This window comes from Stomoxys calcitrans, chromosome 2 (assembly GCF_963082655.1).
Source record: "Stomoxys calcitrans chromosome 2, idStoCalc2.1, whole genome shotgun sequence".
Taxonomy (NCBI): domain Eukaryota; kingdom Metazoa; phylum Arthropoda; class Insecta; order Diptera; family Muscidae; genus Stomoxys; species Stomoxys calcitrans.
In genome coordinates this window covers 215,236,799-215,263,637 of record NC_081553.1, presented here as the reverse complement: position 1 = coordinate 215,263,637, position 26,839 = coordinate 215,236,799, and the positions used below count along the sequence as shown (strand labels likewise).

The 26,839-nt window shown below is 35.1% G+C and overlaps 1 protein-coding gene across 1 annotated transcript in view; it reads right to left on the bottom strand.

Moving 5' to 3' along the window:
- LOC106081087 (protein takeout) overlaps positions 1–18,920 on the bottom strand; it is a 32,585-nt gene extending 13,665 nt beyond the window's left edge. Inside the window, exons 1-2 of the mRNA XM_013242808.2 lie at positions 18,783–18,920; positions 6,382–6,491 (exon numbers count right to left, since the gene is read on the bottom strand). Coding sequence (XP_013098262.1) covers positions 6,382–6,491; positions 18,783–18,849 — 177 coding nt within the window. The 5' untranslated portion in view covers positions 18,850–18,920. The remainder of the gene's footprint in view (positions 1–6,381; positions 6,492–18,782) is intronic.
- Between the last annotated feature and the right edge of the window lie 7,919 nt (positions 18,921–26,839).

The window sequence follows — 26,839 nt, the reverse complement described above, 5'->3', positions numbered from 1 at the left end:
TTTTTTTTTTTTTTTTTTTTTGCCTAATAAGAGATACCGCGCATAGAACTCGACAAATGCGATCCATGGTGGAGGGTATATAAGATTCAGCCCGGCCGAACTTAGCACCCTTTTTTTACTGTTTTTAAAGATCCATTACTATTTCCTGCATCCAACAAATATCTATTCAAATTTCTTTGATATCGATCTTTTTCATGATCCTTCCATTTCAACTTTTTTCAAACCATTTCATACACGTTTTTACTAACATTTACCCCCCAGTGTAATTTCACTCTTTTTATTTTAATTTTTGGTTTTTTTCAAAAGTCTGCTTTTTTAATATGGGTCATCAATATGCAACTATGTTTATGTGGTTTCATTTTCAAAGTCAATTTTTAAAATCTGGTTTATGTTATTATTCGTTGAAAAGAGGCTTAAACCCATTCATTCATTTCGTTGAATTGATCTTTTTTTCATCGAAAGCATTGAGTCAGTTATTGAAATGAAGTTGGCATAAATTATGGAGTATAATAGTTCTCAACAGTAGAAGAATACATCGTTTAGGCCGACAAGAATTATTAAAGTGAAACCGTTTTTAAAAACTGATTGACCTTTTGTTGCTTGAATTCATAAATGCTCATTAATCAATTAACATCCACAAAGGCTTAATGAATTCCGATATTGCTTTTGTTAAGTTTTTAATATCAAATTTGAACATCTTTGTTATGAATACAAAACGGCAATGGCACACAGAATGAATGGTAAGACATCTTCTACTGGTCTACTGCTATACAGTTCGCAACAACTCACGTGACGATGATTAGGGTGATTTTTGTTTTTCAGTAGTTGTGTCGGCGACCTTTTGGAATTTTTTTACGCTTATAGATGCAGTTGATTTATTACAGCTTTTAATTTAAATAAAAGTTCTTTGAATGTCAATATAAATAAATTAAAAGAAGAGCAGGTGACAAAATGAGAATTTCGATAGATTTTGTTTTCAAATAATAAACAGACATTTTGTAATAGATCCAAACTGCAGAGTTGATATTCCTTTTATATTGACATAACTAGAAACATCAACAATAATAGATGAATAACGATATAAGTATAATATCTAACAATGCACCGGCAAAAACTTGATTATTAGTTGATAAACCAACACATTACAAGTCTTTACATATTTGGGACTGTGACCGAAACGGTTATTAAAAGACCTGTTAAATAAGTCAGTTAGTAAACAACTTCTAAATATAAGGGCAGTAGTATACTCAGTGATTTTGTTCAGCATAACAAGTTCTACTCCACATTAATTGGCTCGAATAAGTTCTTCAAAAACAAAACAATAACTAAGGTATTGATGGCCATAAAAACTAATGATTAACCCCCAAAAATTATAAATAATTTATAAGCCCATATACCAATTAGAGATCAGAGACTATTAATAGACCGGGTATCAAGTAGAAAAACATTTTCGTAGCTGTATACAGTTGTTGGTTAATCAAAATCCAGTAAAAGTTAAGCATAATTAAAAAAAAAACTCTAGTGGAAATATCGTCCACTATAGACTTATTCGAGAGAAGTCTAAAGAATTATAATCACATACAACAGAATAAGACCACGTTTTAGTTTTGAATATAAATGTATGAGGTGAGAAACGACAAGCGAAGAAAGGACTAGATTAAAAGTTGCAAGTTGAGGTGGGATGGACAAGTTTTTAAAGCCCATTGTCATTTTATTGGCACGTGTTTGTAACTAGTGGTTTATATCCGTCTAGCTGGAGTGATTCCTCACACCCTTAACTGGCCTTCTAAAAATAAATACTTCTTTAATTATCCGAATATATATAACCAGTGAGTCACATAAGTATTAACTTTTCTGTATTCTTCAAAGAAAACAATAACTAAGGCATTGAACCACTAAAAATTATAAAAAATTAGCCCAAACACCAATTAGAGATCAAAGACTATTAATAGGCCAGGCATCAAGTAGAAGAAAATTTTCTGATCTGTATACAGTTGTTGGTTCATCGAAATCCAGTAAAAGTTGAGCATAATAAACAACTCTGGTGCAAATATCGTCCAATTTAGACTTATTCGAGAAGTTCTAAGAATTATTATCACATAAGCAGAATAAGGCCACGTTTTAGTTTTGAATATAAATGTATGACGCAAAATGTATGTTGTGAGAAGCAAAGAAAGGACCATATTAAGAGATTCAAGTTGAAGTGAAATGGAAAGGTTTTTAAAACTAATGATAAGAGCTATTTAGTTTTGAATTAGAGACTATTGTCATTTTATTGACACGTGTTTGTAACTAGTCGTTTTATATTTGGCTAACTGGCACCGTGTGCTTCGCCACACACCACTGTGGTCGGACTAAAAATACATAAAAACTACATTTATTGCCTGATTTCGCAGACTTTTGGAACGGTGAGTTATACTATGCCTACCGATGTTCGAGCCGAATATGGTCCAAATCGGACTATATTTCTATATAGCTGCCATATAGACCGATCTGCCGATTTTTAGACTTAAGCCCATAATTGCCGCATTTATTACCCGATTTCGCTGAAATTTAAAACGGTGAGTTGTACTATGCCTACTGATGGCCGAACCGAATATGGTCCAAATCGGACTATATTTCTATATAGCTGCCATATAGACAGATCCGACCATTTTCAGTTGTTCATAGTAATTTATCAATATTTTCATTAAAAATTTGCACTTTCACAAGGCCAAATCTACCTGTAGGAGAGATCCAATATTTTTGCTATGTACTAGAGAGTTATTTACTATTGTCTTGGCTACAATTTTTGTATTAGGTCGAAAATCTCAACGATTTGGCTGTCATAGGCCAAAATATCCAAAAAAGGTGACAAGTCTAAAAAATCAAAATCGGGAGGCTTGATTTTCAGCGTAGACGTATGGTCTAGTGGAGTTTTTTTACCCAGCACAATCCCAAAAATCAGAAACGCAAAAGGTCCATTAAGATTTTTTTCCTTCCATACTAAGCGCCCCACCCTAGTATGTATATAAAAAAATCTAAAACTGACAAGAAACATGTAAGTCTTTCTAGTATTTTGTTCATAACTTCAAATGTTGCAAAAAGTTGCAGCTAAAAATTTGCACGTTGCATCTTAAGACCACCATTGACATTGGTGTAAAATATCAATGGGGAATTCAAGGGGAAACATAGCTAAAACCCCTCTTGAAGCTCAATTATACTGGCGAGATGACATTACAAAACATAACAAGTAAAAAGTCGTTAAGTTCGGCCGGGCCGAATTTTGGATACCCACCACCACGGGTAGATATGTAAACCATTTCGTGAAAAATGCATACCTTATGTCCCATTGCAGCTATATTGAAATATGTTCCAATTTGGACCAAATACTAATAAGTACAAGCAATTGTTCAATTGTGTGTAACAAAATATTGGTCTTTTTAGTGGCTATATCTAAGAATAAACAGATCTGAACCACATACGACACGGATGTCGAAAAGCCTAACATAAGTCACTGCACCAAATTTCAGTGAAATCGGATTATAAATGTGTTTTTATGGGGCCAAGACTATAAGTCGCGAGATCTGTCTATATGGCAGCATTATTCAAATCTGAACCGATCTGAGCCAAATTTAAAAGGGCTGTCAAAGGGCCTAACACAACTCCCTGTCCCAAATTTTGGCGAAATGGGACAATCGGACAATAAATGCGCCTTTTATGGGCCCAAAAAATTATATCGAGAGATCGGTCTATATAGAAGCTATATCCAAATCTGGACCGATCGGGGCCAAATTAAAGAAAGATATCGACTGGCCTAATACAACTCACTGTCCCAAATTTCAGCAAAATCGTATAATAAATGTAGCCTTTATGGGCCTTAGACCCTAAATCGGCGGATCGGTTTATATGGGGGCTATATCAAGATATATAGTGCGATATAGCCCATCTTCGAACTTAACCTGCTTTTGGACAAAAAAAAAGAATCTGTGCAAAGTTTCAGCTCAATATCTCTATTTTTAAAAACTATAGCGTGATTTCAACAGACAGACGGACGGACATGGCTAGATGGTCTTAAATTTTTAGTACGATCAAGAATATATATATACTTTATAGGTTCAGAAATGGATATTTCGATGTGTTGCAAACGGAATGACAAAATGAATATACCTCCATCCTTCGGTGGTGGGTATAAAAACACTAAAGAAGACTGCCAGAGATAACAACATTAAAGAAATGTAATTTTTAGCTATCCCCTGACAAAAGCGCCACAGTAGTCTGGTCGCAAGATGCTAGGTTCCAAGCGCATATGTCATGAATACGATCCCCATCTGAGGTTTTTGTCTGTGTAGATTATCATTTTTATCTTTACTAATACAGGTGCTATTTATTTGGTATTTTAGTCTTGTATGAGATAACTCGCTAAAATGCATGAAGTTCGGACTAGCTTTCAATTTATGTGGCGCGCTATCAATATGCTTAAAAAATCTCATTTATATTAGAGAAGTCTCTCCTTTGATCCTATATGGAATAGTGGTTTCAATATTTGGATTATAGCGAGTTATGAATAAAGTTTTCTAGTCTCTATTTCTCTGTAAAATCTTCTTCCTTTGGAGGTACAAACAGTTTAAGTTATACTTTTCGAGTTTTAAATAACCCCTAGATTTTCTAATGAAACATGTACAATAATATCAAAAGTGTTTATATTTGTATATCAGCTAAATGGGATAAAAAATACGAGTTTTATAAGCTTAAGATGTTTAATCTAGAAATTGGTATAGCTGCCAGTAATCTCCCTATTAAACATTTTATGCTAGTAAAATGAGTATTTTTTATGCGATTTGACTGAAATTTGGAACAGGGAGTTTTATTAGACCTATCTACAACTGTGCCGGACTAGGTCGAATCGGTTTAACTTTAGGTGTAGGTCCCTTACAAACGCCGCCTCATTTTTGGAATTTTTGATCTGGAACCCAAATTTTTACTCTAATTTTTCTAAAACTTATTGCCACACGCGGTTATGATAAGATATATGTTTGCGGTGGTGGATGCGATTTTTATTGGTAACAACTCTTATTTTTTTTGGAGATACAAACATTTTAAGTTATTCTAATGAAGTTGAAGAAATTTTTAAATAAAGTATCATCACATATCTTCATTTTATTCCATGAAATATTTATAATTTAATCATTATACATATTAGAGGTCACAGTGGACCAGTGGTTAATTTGTTCGCCTGCGACCCTGAGTGACTTTTTTTGAATCCTGGCGATAAGATCAGAAAATTTTTCAACAATGGTTATCCACTCACTAATACTGGTATTGTGAGGTATTCAGCCGTGTAAGATTTCTTTACTACGTGTTGTGGCTGTGCGACAGATCGTTAGGACTCGGCTATAACAATGAGATCCCTTAACATTGAGCTTTAACTTGAATCGAAAATATAATTGATATGATGAAAGTATCCCCTCAGTTCCTTAATGGATTGTTTATCATTGATTGTAATACCGACTACCATAAAATTGGAGGTATACTAAGCTGGTAATACCGTTTGTTATACCCCGAAATATCGACATTGGGCATATTTGGCTATAACTTTCATATCGAATCCAAAATCGAAAATGGTTCAGAGTAATCATATTTGTACATAACTGCCATACATACCAATATTGATGGAGTTTAATCTAAAAATAGGTTATTTTTAATAGACTTCGCTGACAACTGCAAAGTTGAGTTTAAATAGATCGGACCCTATTTCGATCTAAGTACCTGACAAATGGGCCGATCGCCCGATTTTAGGTAATGGACATATTTATCACCCGAATATGCTAAAATTTGGAACATAGTTGTATTGGATTTTCTTGCGTAGTATGGTCCAGAGCGGATATAACTGGAATAAAGATTATTGCCCTGATTAAAGGTTTTTGGTCAATAAAAGGCACATTTGATACCCAGTTATGAAAATTGGAACATTAACCTACTTTTTTACAATTCGAAATATGGTCTAGATCGGGCTATAATTTAATTTATGGTATATAAACCATCTTCCGAATATATTTATTGGGTTCATAAATGGCGCATGGTTCATCTGATTTCGGCGACATTGGATGATGGTTGCGGTTTTAATTGATTGGTATCAACTATCATATTTTGGAGATACAGACATTTTAAATTTTTCTATAGAATCATAATATTACCAACTATCACAGAATAGAGAATACACTTTCAGTCATTCCGTTTTTTATAACGAAATACCAATTTAATATTCTTGTTTATCTTAATCTATCCATCTCCGTCCGTCTATCAAAATTAAGATAGAATTCTAATGCCTGAAATTTTGCCTAAATGGTGTTTAGATAATTCTTCCATAACAATAATTTCAGGCATAAAGTCAATTTTTACCTCAATTTCTGGTATACCCTTGGCGATATATGGCTTCACATGTTCCAAAGAATTCATAAAACATCTCAGAAGATCAGGATCATCTCGGTGGCAGGGCTTGATATAGTCCGCTGAAAGGAATAGAAAAAACAAATGACCATAAGAATTAGTGTAAAGCTCAAGTCAAAATCAAGTTAAGACTAAAATTGCATTAAAACTTTAATTTCGAAGAAATTTTTAATAAAAATTCAATTTTTACAAAAACTTTTCGAAAAAAATTTTATAAATTAAAATCAATTTGTGTTTGTTTGTGTGTTCCGAATAGACTCAAAAACGGCTGAACCGATTTTCACAGATGGTGCATAATGATCCCGTGGTGAAAAAGGGATACTACATTTTTTGTAGTGGTGAAAATAGGATACTTCATTTTGGGGGGCGGACCCCCCATCTACCCTAATTTTCAGAAACGCCAGATCTCGGAAATGGGTGGTGCGATTTAAGCGAAATTTGTGTGCTCTCTTATAGTAACCTAAAAACAATTACGACAATATGGGACTCAAATGAAAGTTATTTAAGATTAGAAAATGTATCTGATATCTAATTGTCGGACCAAGTGTTTAGGGGACCACCCCAAAACACCCCTAAATCGGACATATTTACCGACCATGGCAATATGGGTCTCAAATAAAAGGTATTTGCGAGTAGAATACGAATCTGATATCCAAATGTGGGACCAAGTTTCTGGGGGGTCTACCCCTTCCCCAATACACCCTCCAAACAGGACTTATTACTTACCAATATGGGGCCTAAATAAAAGACATTTGAGTGCAGAATACGAATCTGGTATCCAGATGTGGGACCAATGGTTGGGGTCCCACAAAGATGACAAATTTACGGCCATAGCAATATAGAGCTCAAATGAAAGGTCTTGGGGAGCAAAGCACGAATCTGATTTCAATACTCGGAAAAAAGTACCTATGGTGCCACCCCACCCCATAACACCACCCAAACAGGAAGAGTTGGCTGACCATTGCAATATGAGGCTTAAATAAGAGGTATTTTAGAATAGAACACGAATCTGATATATATTTTCAAAGCCAAGTCACTCATCCCCCAAACCGGACATGTTTGGCGACTATGGAAAAATGGGGCTCAAATGAAAGGTATTTGGGAGTAGACCATGAATCTGATGTCAATATTCGGGACCAACTTTCTAGGGGACGTCCCACCACCATAACAACCCTCAAACAAGACGTATTTGCTCACCAAGACAGTTTGGGTCTTCAAAAGTTCATAGTTTTTAGGGCCCATACCCCTAACCGGACATATTTGCTGGTTTTTGCAATAAGGGGTATTTGAGATTACAAAACTAATTTGATATCTAATTTTGAAGCCAATGGCAATATGGGAGTTTAAATAAATGATATATAGATATATGAGAATACAGCACGTTGCTAATATATTTTCAGGGCTTAGTGTTTGAGGGACCATCTACCTCCCCAAAACACTCCTAAATGGGGGATATTTACCGATCATGTCAATGTGGGGCTTTAATGAAAGGTATTGGGGAGTAGAGCAAGAATTAATACCCACTATCGGGACCAATTTTCTGGGGATCTACTCCTTTTCCAAAGTACCCCATACAATTTTTTACTGACCATCGCAACATGGGACTCAAATAAAAGTATTTGATAGTAGAATACGAAATTGATATCAAAATGAAGGACCATGTATTTAGGGCATCACCCCTTCCCCTAGACACCCCACAAAGGGTAAACATTTTTCTACAATGCCAATATATGGCTCAAATGAAAGGTATTTGAGATTATAAAACGAATTTGATAACCAATCAATTTTGGGGCCATGTGTTTTGGGGACTCCTCATCCTGTAAACTTCCCTTATACCAATGGCAATATGGGGTTTAAATAAATGGTACTTTCCAGGGTCAAGTGGCTGGGGGACCACCTCACCCCCGAAAATACCCCTAAATCAGACATCATGAGAATATCGGACTAAAATAAAGTATTTTACGAATGGAGTACACCTTAACATACCCCAAACTTAAATTCGTAGAGTAATAAAAATCATTTGGGATTCAGATAAAGGCATTTATATTGTTAAACTGTTAGTCAAGCGATTTGCGATTTACGTTAAGCGTTGCATGTTATTTCACTAAAAGCTCTTTAATTGTCGAAAATAAGTATTGAAAGGAAAATTTTGTTCCATATAAAGTAATAGAAGGCGCAGCGGAGCGGGCCCGGTTCAACTAGTTAAATATAAAATTTCTTCAACCTTTTTAGAATAAGAACAAATGTAGACGCAATTTTTTATTGTTGGCGTGCAGTCTTTGAAGCGTTCATCAAACAAATTTTAATAAATATTTATAATTTGGTCTAACTCAAGCATAACAACAAACACGACTTGATATTCTAAAATCAAACATAGAACGAACAGAAACGTTAACCGTTTTAATGATATTGAGCCCTCAGCGAATCGGTAATTAATTAATCGCTTTGCGAGGATATATGCTCACTATTATGCACATAATTATGATGAAGGGAAAAGTAGAGCTCACTTCATTTCCGCCCATAGTATGCGCTTGCGCCTTCATTTGTCTATTCTAAAGTTTATATTAACGAATAGCTACCGGCATTTAACGCTTATTTCTTCAAATTAAAAATAGATTATTTAAGTTTTTTTTGTTTGTTTATACATCATTAAAATGTACAAGTCATGCAATGTCAGCCTTCTAAGAGCCTGTTTCATATTATTTTTAAAGTTTTAGAACTTTTTTTTTTGTTATGTCCGCACTCTCTTGTGGCCTTGACTTTTGGAATGGGCCAGAATTGACTTTGAACTTCATTTTTTCGTCAAAGTTTTGTTTTCGTCTACTCAAATTTGCCTGTGGCCATTGCTAGACATTGTTAGACAATAAACAATAACAGTATAAACAAAACAAGAAAAAAGTGAAGAAAACAAATAATGAAATTGTTTTTTTTTTTAGTTTCGTTCATATTAATTATGCATTTGGTATGATGCGAAGCGGCCACTGTCTCGAACCATGCGTGATGTGAAGTGATGATAATTATTGTCTATTTTCCACTATGAAAGTGGTATTTGCTTGGGGCCAAATGATTTGTTTTGGACCAAATGTGACGCGGGCGACTTCCGCGTAGATATTTAAAGAGCAAAAGGTACGATTAGTTAACAAATTGAGCATGATGATTCAATGTTTACTAAGGTGGAGCAATGATTTTAATAAATAAATAATTTTTTAACTAACCACCATAGGAAGGAGTGGTGGGGATATTAATCAAATCATGGCATTTGAAATATATAGCTATACATCGGATATATATATTACAAGCAAAACAATTAAACCTTTGAAATATTTTTTGTGACAAAAAAGAAAATCTGTTTTATTGAGGAAGTACCTATTGGGTTGCCCAAAAAGTAATTGCGGATTTTTCATATAGTCGGCGTTGACAAATTTTTTCACAGCTTGCGACTCTGTAATTGCATTCTTTCTTCTGTCAGTTATCAGCTGTTATTTTTAGCTTGCTTTGAAAAAAAGTGTAAAAAAGTATATTTGATTAAAGTTCATTCTAAGTTTTATTAAAAATGCATTTACTGCCTTTTAAAAAATCCGCAATTACTTTTTGGGCAACCCAATACTATTGTTATAGCAACTATTCAGCATTTCCCTCCACTGTTAAAACTTGAGTTGAAAATCGTTTTAAAGTTGGGGACTATGTATTGACTTCTTGGAACGAGTGTTTTTTGTGGAGACTTCTTTCCTTAACCGGATGGACTGGAACAGACCCAGATTTTCGATGATTGTGCCTCTTCCAAGTTAGGAAAGAGTTTAAATAGGGGATAGTGTCTGCAGGCTTAATAATGGTTGAATATCGCCTGGCATTGAAGGAATGCTTGTACAGTTGTGTAAAGACATTTGGAAACCTAAATAAAGGTCAAGTCCAATTTCATCCGGTGTGACGAAGAAGGTAATTTCCCTCGTGCCCAAGTCGTAATCCTTCGTTTGATGAGCAATCCAAGATAGTATTGGTAAATTAGCCTCCTCCCACCACTTTGAAAACTACTGTAGAAGATAATGTTGACAAGATTTTGGGAGGGGAATGACAAGAGTACATCTCCGTATTAGCCTATTGAGCATTTCCCTCTACTGTAGAAAGTTAAGTTAAAAGTCGTTTTAAGGTGGTGGAATATGTATTGACTTCTCGACTTCTTCTTCATCGGATGAACACGAACACGAACAGAGTTTCGATGATTGTGCCCCTTTTTGCCAAGTTTAGAAAGAGTTAAATAGTGAATAGTGTCTGCGGGCCCAATAATGGTTTTAGATCGCCTCCTCCCAACCTAAGAAATAATGTTGCAAACGTACATCCAAGCATTATATCACATATTGGAAGACCCCGTGAGTGTCACAGATACTACTCTATAGTGCGGCGGATATCTGCTTCTGCTTTACAAGGCATAGTACCTCACAAGTGTTGTTATCATTAGGAGGGAAAATCCCCCGCTGAAAATTTTTTCTGATGGTCTCGCCAGGATTCGAACCCAGGCGTTCAGCGTCATAGGCGGACATGCTAACCTAACAAACAAAGGCACAAACTTATAATACCCTGCACGACAGTGGTGGGGTGGGGTATATAAGTCGATAGTTTTGATACTATCGTTATTTTCCCATCACCAATATTTTGAACGAAAATAAGAAGTTAAGACCGGGAGATCGATTTAAATAGAAGCAATATCAACGCAAAGACCGATTAAAACCAAGTAAAGTCAGTTGGTAGCCACAAGAGTAATTATTGTAAAAAATTTTAGCCTAATCGCATGAAAATTGCGCCCTCTATAGGCGCAATGTGTCTTAAAGGATACATTTATTGAAAGCCTAAAGTCCCAACATAATGTGAAAATAACAAAGTAGAATTGTTTTACCTGCCCTTAATCATTTTTGACATCCCCAAAGCATATACTAGAGCTGGCAAAATATTGGTTGCACTACCGATACATTATTTTTTGTCTGAATATCGATTAATATTTTTCCTATCGATACTATCGGCAAAGTTCGATTTTATGCAAAATTTAACAAAAATTGGCTATACGACACTGAATGTATCCTTTAAGATGCATTGTGCCTATAGAGGGCGCAATTTTCATCCGGTTAGGCTAAAACTTTTTACATTTATTTTTCTCATGACTTCCAATTAGAGCTGGCAAAATATCGATGACACTAGTGATATTAAATTTTTTGACTGAATATTGATATTTTGCCGATGGATACTATCAGAAATGTAAAATTTTTTGCAAATTTAAACTAAGCGATCCGATTAAATAAGCAATCCGACACTGAATGTATCCTCGAAGATACATTACGCCTATAGAGGGCGCAAATTTCTTCCGATTTGGCTAATATTTCGTACAATGATTTATCTCATGATTTCCAACTGCCTTTATAAATCTTGGTTTTATTTGATTTTTGCATTGATATTGCTTCTTTATAAATCAATCTTCTGCGATTTACTTCTGATTTTCGTTTGAAATATAGATGATGGGAAAGTTAACGATAGTATCGATACTATCGAATGTTTCGATTATCAATATTTTGCCAGCTCTACTTCCAATCGACTTTATTTAATTTGTTTTTATTCGGTCTTTGCATTGATATCGCTTCTAAATAAATCTCCTGATTTAACTTCTCATTTTCGTTTGGAATAAAGGTGATGGGAAATCAACGATAGATTCGATACTATTGATATTTGTTATTAGAAATATCGAAAATATTGAATGTTGCGATTATCGATAGCTTGCCAGCTCTAGCATATACGGAGTATTATAACCTACACCACTACCCTACAGGCTATAATAAACAGGGACTCAGAGGGGAGCACAGCGGGAACGTGATGATGAGCAGTTTTAAGATAGGAAACCTCTTCGCTCCAGGTTGTAAAACTTTGCTCTTGAACATCCCTGCATGTAACTTGGTGAACTTATTTGTTACATACAAAAGGAGAATGACCTATTAATCAGTACGCTTTTGATCGACGAACCGATCTCGCTAGATCGTTTTAAAATATCATGTAGATAATAGTGTAATAAATAAAATGTCGAAAGGAGTATACTGCCAATATTTTCGTCTCGCAAATTTTCAGATCTAAAGATATCAATGAAATGATTTCAACTTTTTATACTGTGCTACTTGACTTTATTTCTCAATCTGTCACTAAACCTACTTTTTGCAACGCATCTGGTCCTCCATGGAATACAACCAATCTTTCTAGGCTGAAGAACAAGAAGAATAAATTATATAAAAGGTTTAAACGCTCAGGGTCAACGTCTGACTTTTCGATGTATTCATTAACAGGATGCGAATATAATAAAGAAAACAAATTGGCGTATGGTAGTTATTTGAATAAAATTAGAAATCAATTGAAATTAAATCCTAAATCCTTCTACAAATTTGTGAATTCAAAGCGCCGTTGTAATAGTTCTTAGATATAAAGCTAAAGTAGCTGATAACGATTCAGGCATTGTCGACATCTTTGCTGACTTTTTTAGCACTACCTACTCAGATAATTATTATGATTTATGTGGAACATATCCATACACAATCAACAATTCAGCTTTTATAGACGTGTCTGAGATTGGCGAAAACGTAGTACTGGAAAATTTAAGGTCACTGAAGATAACTTTTAATCCCGGTCCAGATGGAATTCCATCGAACATTTTAAGGCATTGCGCTCTCGTATCCCCTTTGTACACTTTGCAACAGTTCATTAAAGCATGGATATCTGCCGGATTTGTGGAAGCAATCTTATATAAGACCGTTATTTAAAGCCGGAAATCGCAATGAGGTATCTAATTACAGGGTATTTCAATTTTGAATGCTATTCTGAAGCTATTAGTGAAAATTCTGACTGACACTATTTCACATCAAGTCTCTTCTATATTGTCTCCCTACCAACATGGGTTCCGGAAATCGAAATCGACGATAACGAATATTTTAGAATTTACTTGTTTAGTCAACGATGGCATTAGGGAACGCTACCAAACGGATACTATATATACCGATTTTAGTAAAGCATTTGATAAAGTCAACCACAACCTTCTGTTAAGAAAAATATATCTTATTGGTTTCAGTCCATCTTTACTAAAGTGGATCAGATCATATCTGACTGGACGTACTCCAAGAGTTAAATTTGGTACTGCAGTTTCCAAATCAATTGTTGTCTCTTCAGGTGTTCCACAGGGTAGTCACCTTGGCCCTATGCTGTTTTGTTTGTTCATAAACGATCTCCCTTTTACTTTCAAGCAATCGAATATTTTGAAGTTTGCAGATGATGTAAAGATCTTCGGATCAACGAGAGACTCTGATGAACAGTTTTATCTTCAGTATGACCTTGATACTCTTTACGAATGGTGCAACCAGAACTTTATGGATGCAAACACATATCATTTTCAAAAAAAAAACCAGCTACTTTTTGGGTTCCAATCAACTTGAAGTAGTCTATTGGTTGTAAACAAAGCACGTAGTGCTCTTGGCTTCATGAAACGCTGGAATAAAGAACTTAACGATTTCTCTATGACGAAAAACTTTTATACGTCGTTAGTTAGAAGTAATCTCGAGTACGGTTCAGTTGTATGGGATCCGTACTACAATATTCATTCTGATTTGATAGAATCAGTTCAAAAACAATTTCTACTATTTTGTCTCCGTCGAAATGGGTGGGACAGAAGTTCATTACCTTCGTATGAGTACCGATTAAATCTTATAAAGCTTCCTACATTAAAAAGTCGTAGAACCATGCTAAACATTACGTTTTTGACTAAATTAATTCATGGCCATGGCCTGGGCACATACGAAATTTTAAAGGCGCAAGAATCCAATTGCAAAAGACGTTTTACCTTAACAATTTTACCTATTATTGACACCCTTACGGATGAAAGTGTGGAAGATAAGAAAGACACAGACCATTGTGCACAAATATAAAAAATGTATAAATTTATAAAATTTATGTTCAAAAAATACAAACAAAAATGAGCTTGCGCACAGTACAAGAAAAGTCAATTGTTTTGCTTCAAATGTAATTATTTTTAATGTATAAATGTTTTTTTTTATCCTTTGTGAAATTAATGTTTTGTTAAATTTGTACTTCACACCTTGGTGAAGTTCAACGGAGGTGGTCGAAATAATTTAAAAAATTATATATAAATCACTAATGTCTATTTTTCCAATTGTTCGATGACCTTGAGCCAATATGGGAAAAATTTGATTAAATATCAAAATTACAATCTTTGAATAGAGCTCTTCTTCACGCAGTTTTATTTTAAACAAAACCATTTTTTAAATTTTTCCATAAAACGCAATTATCTTCTTACATGTGTACCTGTTAATTTAAATTTCAGGCAGTTCAACGACCATACTATGTATCAGCATACCATTTCATGAGCTTTGTCAAGCTAATCAAACGTTACGAATTCATTATTTGAATCTCATCTTGTCTCATTAAACATCAATATGAACATTCATGGTTCATGTTGTCTCTTAAGTTAAAAACCAAAGTCAAGTTTAATGTTTAGAGTAAATAAAAGGGTGTTGTCAACAAAAACAATAACAAAAGATATCGGATGTAATGATTATTGCCTGGGAAACTAAATGGGGTCAATGAACCAAACTACATATGTACCTAAATATTAATATTTTTGCATTGATTATATTGGGAATTCCTCAAAAAATCTCTACTTAAATGTTTATTTATTTTGAGATTAAAATTTTATTTTGTACAAAACACACCTAAAAACTGGTAGAAATGCAATAAGTTTGAATGGGCCCTATTTGCATAAACATCACCATGGATCTTTCGTGAACCTCATGTTGACGACAAGTATGATGACTGTATCATATTGATGTTGGAAAATTTATTTATTACTAACGCTTTGAATTTCATTAAAATTAGGTATAAAAAAAGTCTGATTTACACCCAGAGAAAAAAGTTAGATGTTTTCCTTATGCCTTTAAAGAAATGTGAAAGCGTAAAATAGTGTGTGTACATTAGATGTAGATTAGCCCTGGAAACATTTAAGATATAAGATGAGAAGAATAAAAAAAATCTTCCTGAAGGTATTTATGCTATCTTTGTAGCGTGTGTAACTTTTGCAGCTAACCGGCATTTTGCTGGGGACACAACACCAGTCTTCAACCAACTTAGGGACGTGCAATGGATAACAATCAAGCATTTTTTTAGTAGCACGGAGTTCCTGACTTAGAGCTTTCTTTTTAGTATTTAGAGCGTACAACAAGTTGATTAGTGGCGTAGGTGTATGCCCAAAGTGGAATGGGGCGGATTAGTTTCTGCATCCTCTTTTCAACGTTACCAAACCTAAGAAATCTCTCCTCAATATGAATTGCTAAAAACTCTTGTAGTATGTCAATGGACTATTGGCGTGCAAATGTTTTTAGAAGAGTAACTCTTATACTATTAACCGAGTAATAATATTCCATACGATTCGTTAATAAATCGCCTGAATGAGTGTTTCTTAATAAATACTATTTTATAACTTCCTTTATTTCTCAAAATTACTTCTTAGAAACTTTTTTGAAGATTTGGGGGGTACGTTCCCCGCACTAGCATGAACCAACCAACAATTGAATATCAGATTCCATTTATATATCGTGTACATCAGTTTAGCTATTGAATCCCGATACCTAAGGCCACATTATAGGATGGGTTTTTGTTAATTGTGTCATCCCGTTTGTAAAACTTTAAAATATATATGGTAGCTATATGTGAATCTTTACCGATTTCCATATATATGGGAGCTATATCCAATGTTCAATAATGTCGAGATTCATAAGAAAATTGTTCTTGCTAAATTAAATCATTTAAATCTGAACCGATTTCGACCAAACTCCTTAGATATTGTTGTAGTCGTAGAAGAAAGCCTTATGTAAAATTTTGGAAAGATTGGTCAGTAAATGCGCTTGCAGTATCTGTAGAAGTAAAAATCGGACGAAATATGTATATATTGGAGCTATATCTAAATTTGAACCGATTTTGATCAAACTCTTTATATATTGTGGTAGTTTTGTGCCAAATTTTGGGAAGATTAAATGTGTTTTCAGTGGCCCTAGAAGTAAAAATCGGACGAAATATATATTGGATATAGGTCTAAATCCAAAGCGATTTCCACAATATTTACCAATAATGTCGAAAGTCATTAAAAATCCTTCTTGCTAAATTTCGAGAGAATCGGTTAACAATTGACCCCATTATTGCAAGTTCACTCAAAATCGGACGAACATATCTATGGGAACTATGTCCTAATCTGAGCCCATTTCGACCAAATTCTTTAGAAATTGTGGTAGGTGTAGATTTATGGAATGATTGTGCCAATTTTTGGGAAGATTGGTTTATTAATGCGCTTGCAGTGGCTCTAGAAGTAGAAATCGGGCTAATTATATATGGGAGCTATATCTAAATCTAAAGCAATTTCCACAATTTACCAATAATGTCGTGAGTCATAAGAAAATCCTTTCGGAGGAATCGATTAAAAAATGGCCCCATTATTGCAATTTTACTCGAAATCGGACGAATATATATATATGGGAGCTATGACTAAATCTGAAACGATTTCTATAAAATTTACCAATGATGTCGAGAGTCATAAAAAATCCTTCCTGCTAAATTTTAATTGGATCGGTTTACAAGTGACAATATTATTGCAATATTAGTCCAAAACCGATGAACGTATATATGGGTTGCCCAAAAAGTAATTGCGGATTTTTCATATAGTCGGCGTTGACAAATTTTTTCACAGCTTGTGACTCTGTAATTGCATTCTTTCTTCTGTCAATTATCAGCTGTTACTTTTAGCTTGCTTTAGAAAAAAATGTAAAAAAAGTATATTTATTAAAGTTCATTCTAAGTTTTATTAAAAATGCATTTACTTTCTTTGAAAAAATCCGCAATTACTTTTTGGGCAACCCAATATATGAGCTACATATATACAAATCTGAACCGATTTTTTCAATAGGCTTTGTCTCTTGGCTCAAAAAATATCTGTGCCAAGTTTGAAGATGATCGGATAAAATTGCTACCTGAACTTTGAACACAAATTAACATGGACAGACGGATGGACTGACAGACATAGCAAAATCGAATCAGAAAGTGATTCTGAATCGATCAGTATACTTATCAATGGATCTAGCTCTCTTCCATCTGGGTATTACAAACAAATGCACTAATTTATAATAGCCTGTACCACAGTAGTGGTGTAGTGTATAACAAGAAGGCCCCATATCATTGAGCTTAAACTTTAATCGTACTGCACTCATTGATATGAGAGAAGTATCCCCTATTCCTTACTGGAATGTTCATGGGAAATTTGATGGTAGTAGTAGTGGAGTTGCGTTTGGCCCCTCAACTTTCGAATTCAATACTTCATGATTGGTCTTTACTTGGATGTAGCTGTCATATAACTGATCTCCCGATTTAAGGTTGTGGGGCTTTAAAAGATGCAGTAATTATCCGATTTGACTGAAATTTGGTCCTTTCAACTTTCGTACTGAGCATAGTAGCGATTGGACCATTTGTGGATACAGCTGTCATATATACTGATCTCTTGATTTAAGTTCTTAGACCCATAAAAAGTGCATTTATTTTCCGATTTTGTTGAAATTCAGCAGAATGAGTTGTGTTACCCATACTCGGTACGAATGTGGAGGGGTCTAGCATTTGTACCGAGTATGGGTAAGAGCTGTCTATATTTGGATATATCAGCCATGTAGACCGTTCTACCGAGTAAAGGTCCTTCTCGAATATGATGGAGATCGGACTATATTTAGAATTGTCTTATACCTCATGAAGTCCGTGCCAAGTTTTTGGTGCAAATTGGACCATATTTCGATATAGCTGCTACGCCTTCATAAACAAAACTAAATTTCCGGTTGTTTCTCTTTCGAGACTAGCCCAATCATCATCCGATTTTCTTTACCAATGGAAGAGGAAATCCAGAGATCGCAACACTCACCAACCAACAAAATGAAATTTTTTATTCTAAATTATTTGTTATAAAAAAAATTTTAAATATATTTTATGAAAAAGGAATGATGAACAACTTTTTATGAAAATCAGATAGCCAAGGATTTTTTAAGAAAAACTATTTACACGAAATATTCAGTGTAAAAATTTTATATGGCCAAAATTTTTAGAAGTTTCTTCGAAATGTTCAACCTTCTATTTTAAACTTTTTAGCAAAATTCTAAAATAAAACTTAATTTATCGGATCCCATGGAGAAAGAAGCAAATGCTTAATAAATTTTGAGAATTTGAAATATTTCTTTTATAAACCTTATTCTTATTTGGAATTTTTTAAAACTTTTTTGAATCCTCCCACTTACGAACTTCTCCAGCTTGTTGGGCGAGAATTACTTGGAAGGCTGCCAAACACACTATGATTTTCCACATTTTGATTTTATTTTTATTTATTGGACCTTTTAAGGAAATTTATGTGTGTTTCTTTATAGATTTTATTATACTCAAAATTTTCACAAATTTCACAATTTTGTATCCTTGTTTTTTGAGCCTTCACAATTTGTTGTTGTATTTCACTACATTTGCTTCATATGTTATAGGAATCGTATTTTTTTCTTTTTTTGCAACAACCGTTCACAACGAGCTGAGATCGAGATCTGTCTTTAGGTTTCAATACAAACGAACATTTAAAACTTCAAAAATCCCCTAAAGTTAGCCATTGGCAGAGATTCGACCAAAACCAAAGGCCTTTAGCTGAAAAGCTGTGCTTTTTGGCGGTACCAACAAAGCCTCAATGAGAGCTTTATTGGTTGAATCAACCAACAAACCAACCAACCATCCGTCTGTCGGTTGTTCGTTCGTTCTTCGGTCCAGCCACAAAACAGAATCCAAACAAAAGCGTCACCCAGTAAAGTAAACATGCGAATTGCAAATCTTCGTAGCAAACGCTAAGCGCCAAAGCAAAAAAAAAAAAAAAAGACAGTAAAAATTGAAAACAACAAAATTGAAAGTATCAAACAGCCATCATTGTTTCAAAACTGTGTGAGTTGACTTTTAAGTTAATTGAATTGGTGAAACAAATATCCGTTCTGCTTAACTATGGGTTTTTGTTTCCAAGAACAACTGCACTGACGTTTAAGTTTCGTTTATTACAAATGCTGAACGATTTTGACTTATTAACGCATTAATTATAAATACCTATTTAAAGAGAAATGGAAATTTTAAAATAAATGTTAGGCTTAAATTATTAAAACCCAGCAATAACTAGGTCAGCTCTTATGATAACCCACTGGAATACCAGTAATTACAATCTTAATACTCGTAGAAATACCTAAGATGAGATGCTAAGTTCGGTCGGGCCGAATCTTATATACCCTCCGCCATAGATGACCTTTCTCGAGTTCTTTTCCCGATATCTCTTTTTTTAGGCAAACAAAGAATAACAGAAAATAAATGCTATAATATTGGAGCTATATCAATTTATGGTCTGATTCGGACCATAATTGATTTGATCGTGGGAGACCATAGTAGAATTCATTGTGTAAAATTTCAGCCAATTCGAGTAAGAATTGTGCCCTTAAGGGGCTCAAAATGTGAAGTAAAGAGATCAGTCTATTGGGACCTGTATCGGGTTATAGACCGATTCGGGACAATATTTAACAAGTATGTTTAAGGTCATGGGAGAAGTCGTTGTACAAAATTTCAGCCAAATCGGATAATAGTTACGCCCTCTGGAGGCTCAAGAAGTCAAGATCCCAGATTGGTTTATATGACAGCTATACCAGGTTATGGATCGATTTGAATCAACTTTGTCACAGTTATTTAAAGTCATAACAAAACACGTCATGCGAAATTTCAGCCAAATCGGATACGAATTGCGCCCTCTAGTGGCACAAGAAGTCAAGATTCGAAATCGGTTTATATGGCAGCTATATCAGGTTATAGACCGATTTATACCATAGTTAGCACAGTTTTCGGCAGATCGGTCTATATGGCAGCTATATCTAAATATAGTCCGATCAGAACCATATTTAGGTCGGATGTTGGGAGGTCTTAACCTACGCACTGTTTCAAATTTTAGCGAAATCGGTTAAAAAATAAAGCTTTCATGGGCTTCAGACTCTTTATCGACAGATGGGTCTATATGACAGCTACATCTAAATATCATCCGATCTGAACAATATTTAAGTCAGATTTCTGGAGGCTTAAAATAACCCATTGTTTTAAATTTGAGCGAAATCGGGTATTAAACAAAGCTTTTATGGCCTTCAGACTCTTTATTGGGAGATCGGTTTATATGACAGCTATATCTAAATATAGTCCGATTTGAACCATATTTGGGTCAGTTGTCGGGACGCCTTAAAATACTCACTGTTTCAAATTTCAATTTCTAATCGGATGAAAAATAAACTTTTTATGGGCATTAGACCTTTTATCAGAAAATCGGTCTATATAGCAGCTATATCCAAATATGGTCCGATTTGGCTCGTTCAAGAACATAACCAGCGTGCATCAAAAAGACATATCTGTGCCAAGTTTCAGCTCAATATCTCAATTTTTGAAGGCTGTAGCGTGATTACAACAGACAGACGGATAGACGGACAGACACGCGGACATCGTTAAATCGTCTTATAATTTTACGACGATCCGAAATATATATACTTTGTAGGGTCGCAAATTGATATTTCGATGTGTTGCAAATGGAATGACTAAATGAATATAGCCCCTATCCTATGGTGGTGGGTATAAAAATCACCCTTTATAATAAGCTGTCAATAAAAAAATATCTTGTATCTGTCATTTCTAGTGTAGCCAGTGGGGTAGAGTATTAAAAGTTCGGCTTTGTCCTGATTTTTCTACTTACTAGATAGCATTACGTATTTCCTATACCTGTTTAGAGCTAATAAATATTGACTGTTATTTAACGAAGTAAAGATGACTCAAGTGCCTTTATTTTATGTTATTACCTACATTACGCTCCTATATTGATTTATAGCAGACAATTATTTCCAACTTGGAAAAATTTTAAATATTCTTGGCAATTATCATAGACGTAGTAAAAGAGGATTATTTGATGGAATAGAGGAGTGTTACGGAGCTGAAATAATAGAAAATAGAAAAGAGTCTGCTGAAAATAGCAAACACTGTCTGCTGACTGTTAGTTGTTCATTTTGCTGCTATTGCAGCAATAATTCTGCTATTACATCAGATGTTCTACAACTTCAGAGCAGCAGGCTTACTGCTGAAAAGTCTGTTGTTTGCTGAAAATGACTTTTGCCTAATTATGAAGGGGATGTTAGAAGAAAAAAAAAAAAATACCAATGTAAATGTGTTTCTCGGAGGATGTTAATAATCACCACTGAATGTATACTTTCCATAATCTTTTCTCTTTAAATTTAGAAACAAAAGGCCGTTCCAGTCATGTAAACATTAGTAGAACAATAACAAAAAATGCGAGCGAGCTCAGCTACATTTCGAAATGTATACCAATGAATGCGATGCCATGTGAACAAGGAATTTTTCTTTACAATAATATTCCACAATTTAAAATCATCTGCTTCAACAAAATTTCTAAAAACAAGTAAAAAGGCGTTAAGTTCGGCCGGGCCGAACTTTGGATACCCACCACCTCGGATATATATGTAAACCATCTTTCATTAAAATTCGGTGAAAATTTCATACCTTATGTCCCATATCAGTTATATCAAAATATGTTCCGATTTGGACCATATACTAATAAGTACACTAGCTATATCTAAAAATAAACCGATCTGAACTATATACGACACCGATGTCGAAAAGCCTAATGTAAGACACTGTGTCAAACTTCAGTGAAATCGGATTATAAATGCGCCTTTTATGGGGCCAAGACTTTAAATAGAGATATCGCTCTACATGGCAGCTATATCCGAATCTGGACCGATTTGGGCCAAGTTGCATAAAAATGTCGAAGAGTCTAATACAAAGCACTGTCCCAAATTTCGGCGAAATCGGATAATAAATGCGCTTTTATGGGGCCAAGTCTTTAAATCGAGATATCAGTCTATATTGCAGCTACATCCAAATCTGGACCGATATGTGCGATTTTACAGGAGTATGTCAAGGCCCTTAACCTAACTCACTGTCCAAATTTCGGCGGCATCGGACAATAAATGAGCATTTTATGGGCCCAAAACCAAAATAAAGAAATCGGTCTGTATGGCAGCTATATCCAAATCTGAACCGATCTGGACGAAATTAAAGAAAGATGTCGAAGGGCCTAACACAACTCACTATCCCAAATTTCAGCAAAATCGGTTAATAAATGTGGCTTTTATGGGCCTAAGACCCTAAATCGGAGGATCGGTCTATATGGCAGCTACATCCAAATCTGGACCGATCTAAGCCAAATTGTCGAAGGATGTTGAAGGTCCTAACACAACTCATTGTCCCAAATTTCAGCAAAATCGGATAATAAATGTGGCTTTTATTGGCATAAGACCCTAAATCGGCGGATCGGTCTATATGGGGGCTATATCAAGATATAGTGCAATATATCCCATCTTCGAACTTAACCTGCTTATGGACAAAAAAAGAATCTGTGCAAAATTTCAGCTCAATAACTCTATTTTTAAAGACTGTAGCGTGATTTCAACAGACAGACGGACAGACGGACGGACATGTCTAGATCGTCTTAGATTTTTACGCTGATCAAGAGAATATATACTTTATAGGGTCGGAAATGGATATTTCGATGCGTTGCAAACGGAATGACAAAATGAATATACCCCCATCCTTCGGTGGTGGGTATAAAAATGACTAAGGAAATCAAAGCAAGTAACAGGCAACCATAAAAAGTAGCATGACATTTTTTTAGCAGACTTGTGTACTCAAAACAGCACATTTTGTTTGCTGGTTTGATTGCTGACCGAAACGTTTGCTACTACAGCAGCCTTATGTTTGCTGAAACAGCAGTAATGTCTGCTGTCCCATTTTCAGCAGACTAAAACTGCTGTTTTAGCAAACGTTTTTGCTGTTTTGAATAACAAATTTGATTGAGTGAATTATTACAGCAGTTCAGATATCTTGCTGATAGATTAACTACCGAGCAATCCAGATTTTCTTCCTATTCCCCTGTATCAAGAAAAAGCCATGTGGCCCATTTTTCACCTTAGTGTTTTTGGGGAGTCTGCAAAAAAAAAATTGGAACCGTGTCTTTGTGCAGGCTATCAAACAAGAACTTCATATTCATAATTTCAGAATATACAAAGAAAGTGTACAATAATTTATTTTTCTTCAATACACCATTTATGCCCCAGAGCCATCAAACAAGAACTTCTTATTCATAATTTCAGAACATTGAAAGAAAGTATACAATAATTTATTTTTCTTCAATACATCATTCATGCCCCAGAGCCCCCCCTTAATGGAATTCTACAATACGCACATGGAAAACAAGAACTACGCTGTAATATTGCGGCAATTTATTTACCTTTTAGTTACGGACATATAGTTGATATCCAATTACTAGTCCAACGAAATAACTTTACACAAAACTTTTAACTCGTATCAGGTCTAAGGGTGAAATGTTTAATAAAATTAAAGTGTTTATGCCGGATAATGGTCGATATGACTAACTAAGAAAGTGTTCACTAATGCATTTTATAAAGTGAAAATAAAAATCCCAAAAGTTTGCTGTTTATTTTCTGTTGTTTGGTACGCTGTGAGTAAGTCTTTTTCTTTAGCAGCCAAGAATCTCAGCTGATTTTGCAGCTGTAAATGATTGTGATTTTAGCAATCATTTTCTCATCTGGCCAATTGGTTAGTTATTTTTAGGGTTTGGCTAACAAAACATCGAAATAATTAACAAATCCCATATACAGTTAAACATGTTCGACATACCCAAAAAGTTGACTCCACCATCAACAATACTGCTAAGGCAAGTAAATTCAAGTATAAAATATTTTTTTTACAATCAATATCGGTATTTCGACCACTGTACCAATGTATATTTGTAAATATGTTCAACTAATACTAATTAAACACGTTTATTGATTATAGCGCTTCAATCAATGCGATTTCAACAAGTTGTACACGTGCTGCGCTTGTTTAATCTAACCACATCATAAGATTTAATGCTTTACTTTGTAGAGATTGTTATTAATTTGTAAAGATGTACTTTTAAACAAAAGTTACACGAATCAATTTTTGTGAATACGTGACTGAATACTTGAAACCCAAAGGTATTTCATATGAATATTCTTCAGGAACAGAGGAAATTATCTCATGCCGAAGAATACTGTACCCATACATTTTAATACGATTTTGTCCACTGTGATACCTCAGAAACAGGAGAACGAAGATGCTTTCTTGTTTCTACCGCTGAAGCATCCAGATCATAAAAATCCTAACAACTTGCGAATGTTCATACCCGCTAAATCAGGTAAGTTCTATTAGAATTAAGTCAGGTGAAACTCCTTCTGACTGCGAGTGTGGGGCGCACACACACAGCAGATGATCTGCAGTCTCTTCTTTCTCCACGTCCCCACAGCTTCAGCAAAAGTCGTTACTTGAAAACTTCAGCCTGACAGGAAGTTTTCCGATCAGACAGTGACCAGTCAGACGGACACAATGACTGAGACCTCTGTTCTAGCCAGCGACAGCAAAGCGGCAGACCGCTTCAAGTCTAGGTTAGGCCACATAATTTTAAGATGTGTATAATGGACCGTCCCATCCTATAAGGGAGAACAGTTTTTTTGCAAATAGAAAAACGCATAACCTCCATTTTCTTCCCTTTGGTCCCAATAAGTAATAATATTATGGTGATCGGTTACCGATAATCCGTGCCGCCACGGCGTCAAAAGTTAAATGTAGTGCTTTCTAAGGAATCCACTTGAGTGTTTTAGGTCCTAGCATGAAATCGGTAAACTAAGTTTACATTTGAATGGAATTTCTAACAAAACGGCACCACCACCTTGGTTGTGATAAAATTTGTATTTCAACGTAGAAACTCCTGCTGATTCGGCTTAGCCATGTCCGTCCGTCTGCATATTCTTTCTGTGCTTATAGTCGTTTTTACTTGACTAAGGTGGAGATCGCATTTGTTATTCAATCATAACGAAAATGTGCCACACTTGTTTAGCCCCAAGGCAAACACTATTTCACTGTTTCAAATTTCAACTTGGGTAATGAATAAAGCTTTTATGGGCTTCAGACCCTCAAGATATAGCTGCCTTAATAGGTCTTTATGGCAGCTATATATTTAAATATAGCCCGATATGAACTATATATAAATCGGATGTCGGGATACTAATAAAAAATTGGATAATAATTACGACTTTTATGGGCTTCAGACCCTTAACCAGCAGATCGGTCTTTGTGGCAGCTATATGTTAATATAGCCCGATCTGAACAATATATGAGTCGAATGCCGGGAAGCTTAAAACAACTCACTGTTGCAACTTTTATAGGCTTGACCTTTGCGTCCCTCTATCCTATATACGACATGCTGATACAAACAGTGTATATCTCACTAAGCCAAGGAGCGAGTCTGACGCACACAACTTGTAATTCAACCGGTGATACGTCATCAGCACCTGGCGACTTAATGGAGTCGAAACTTTTTATCGCCCAAAGGATTTTCGACACAGACACAATTTTCCCAATAAATAACGACGAATTCATATCAATGACGACCTCTTTTGGCGCCACGTTCGTTGAAGAGTTCCCTTGAAATGTGTATCAACCAATAGTCCTAGTGTTTCCCCACTAGATATTGTCCATACATTCTCAGACTTCTGACTTTAGTTTTTCTACGAGAAACCCGCCCCAAGTCGATTGAGCCAGGTTCGTCCGTCTGTTGAAAGCATGCTAGCTTTCAAAGGAATAAAGCTAGGCGCTTGAAATTTTACACCAATACTTCCTAATAGCGTAGGTCGGCTGGGATTTTAAATGGGTCATATCGGTCCATGTTTTGAGATAGCTGCCATACAAACCGGTCTTGGATCTCGAGTTCTTGACCCTCTAAAAGGCGCAATTCTTATCCGATTTGGCTGGAATTTGGTATGAGCTGTTTTGTTTTGACTTCATATAACTATGCCAAATATGGTTTAAGTCTTTCCTCTTTCACCTGATATAGCTACTGTATAAACCAATCTTCCGATTATATATCTTGAGCCTCTAGAGGGCGCAATGCTTATCCGATTTGACTGAAACTTTAACCGAGGCGTTTTGTTATGACTGCAAACAACTATACCATGTATGGTTTAAATCGGTTCTAACCTGATATAGCTCCCATATAAACCAATCTCCCGATTACACTTCTAGAGCCCCTAGAGGGCGCAATTGTTTCCGAATTGGCTGAAATTTGAAATGAGGTGGTTTGTTATGACTTCCATTAAGTGTGCCAGGTATGGGTCAAACCGGTTCATAACCTGATGAAGCT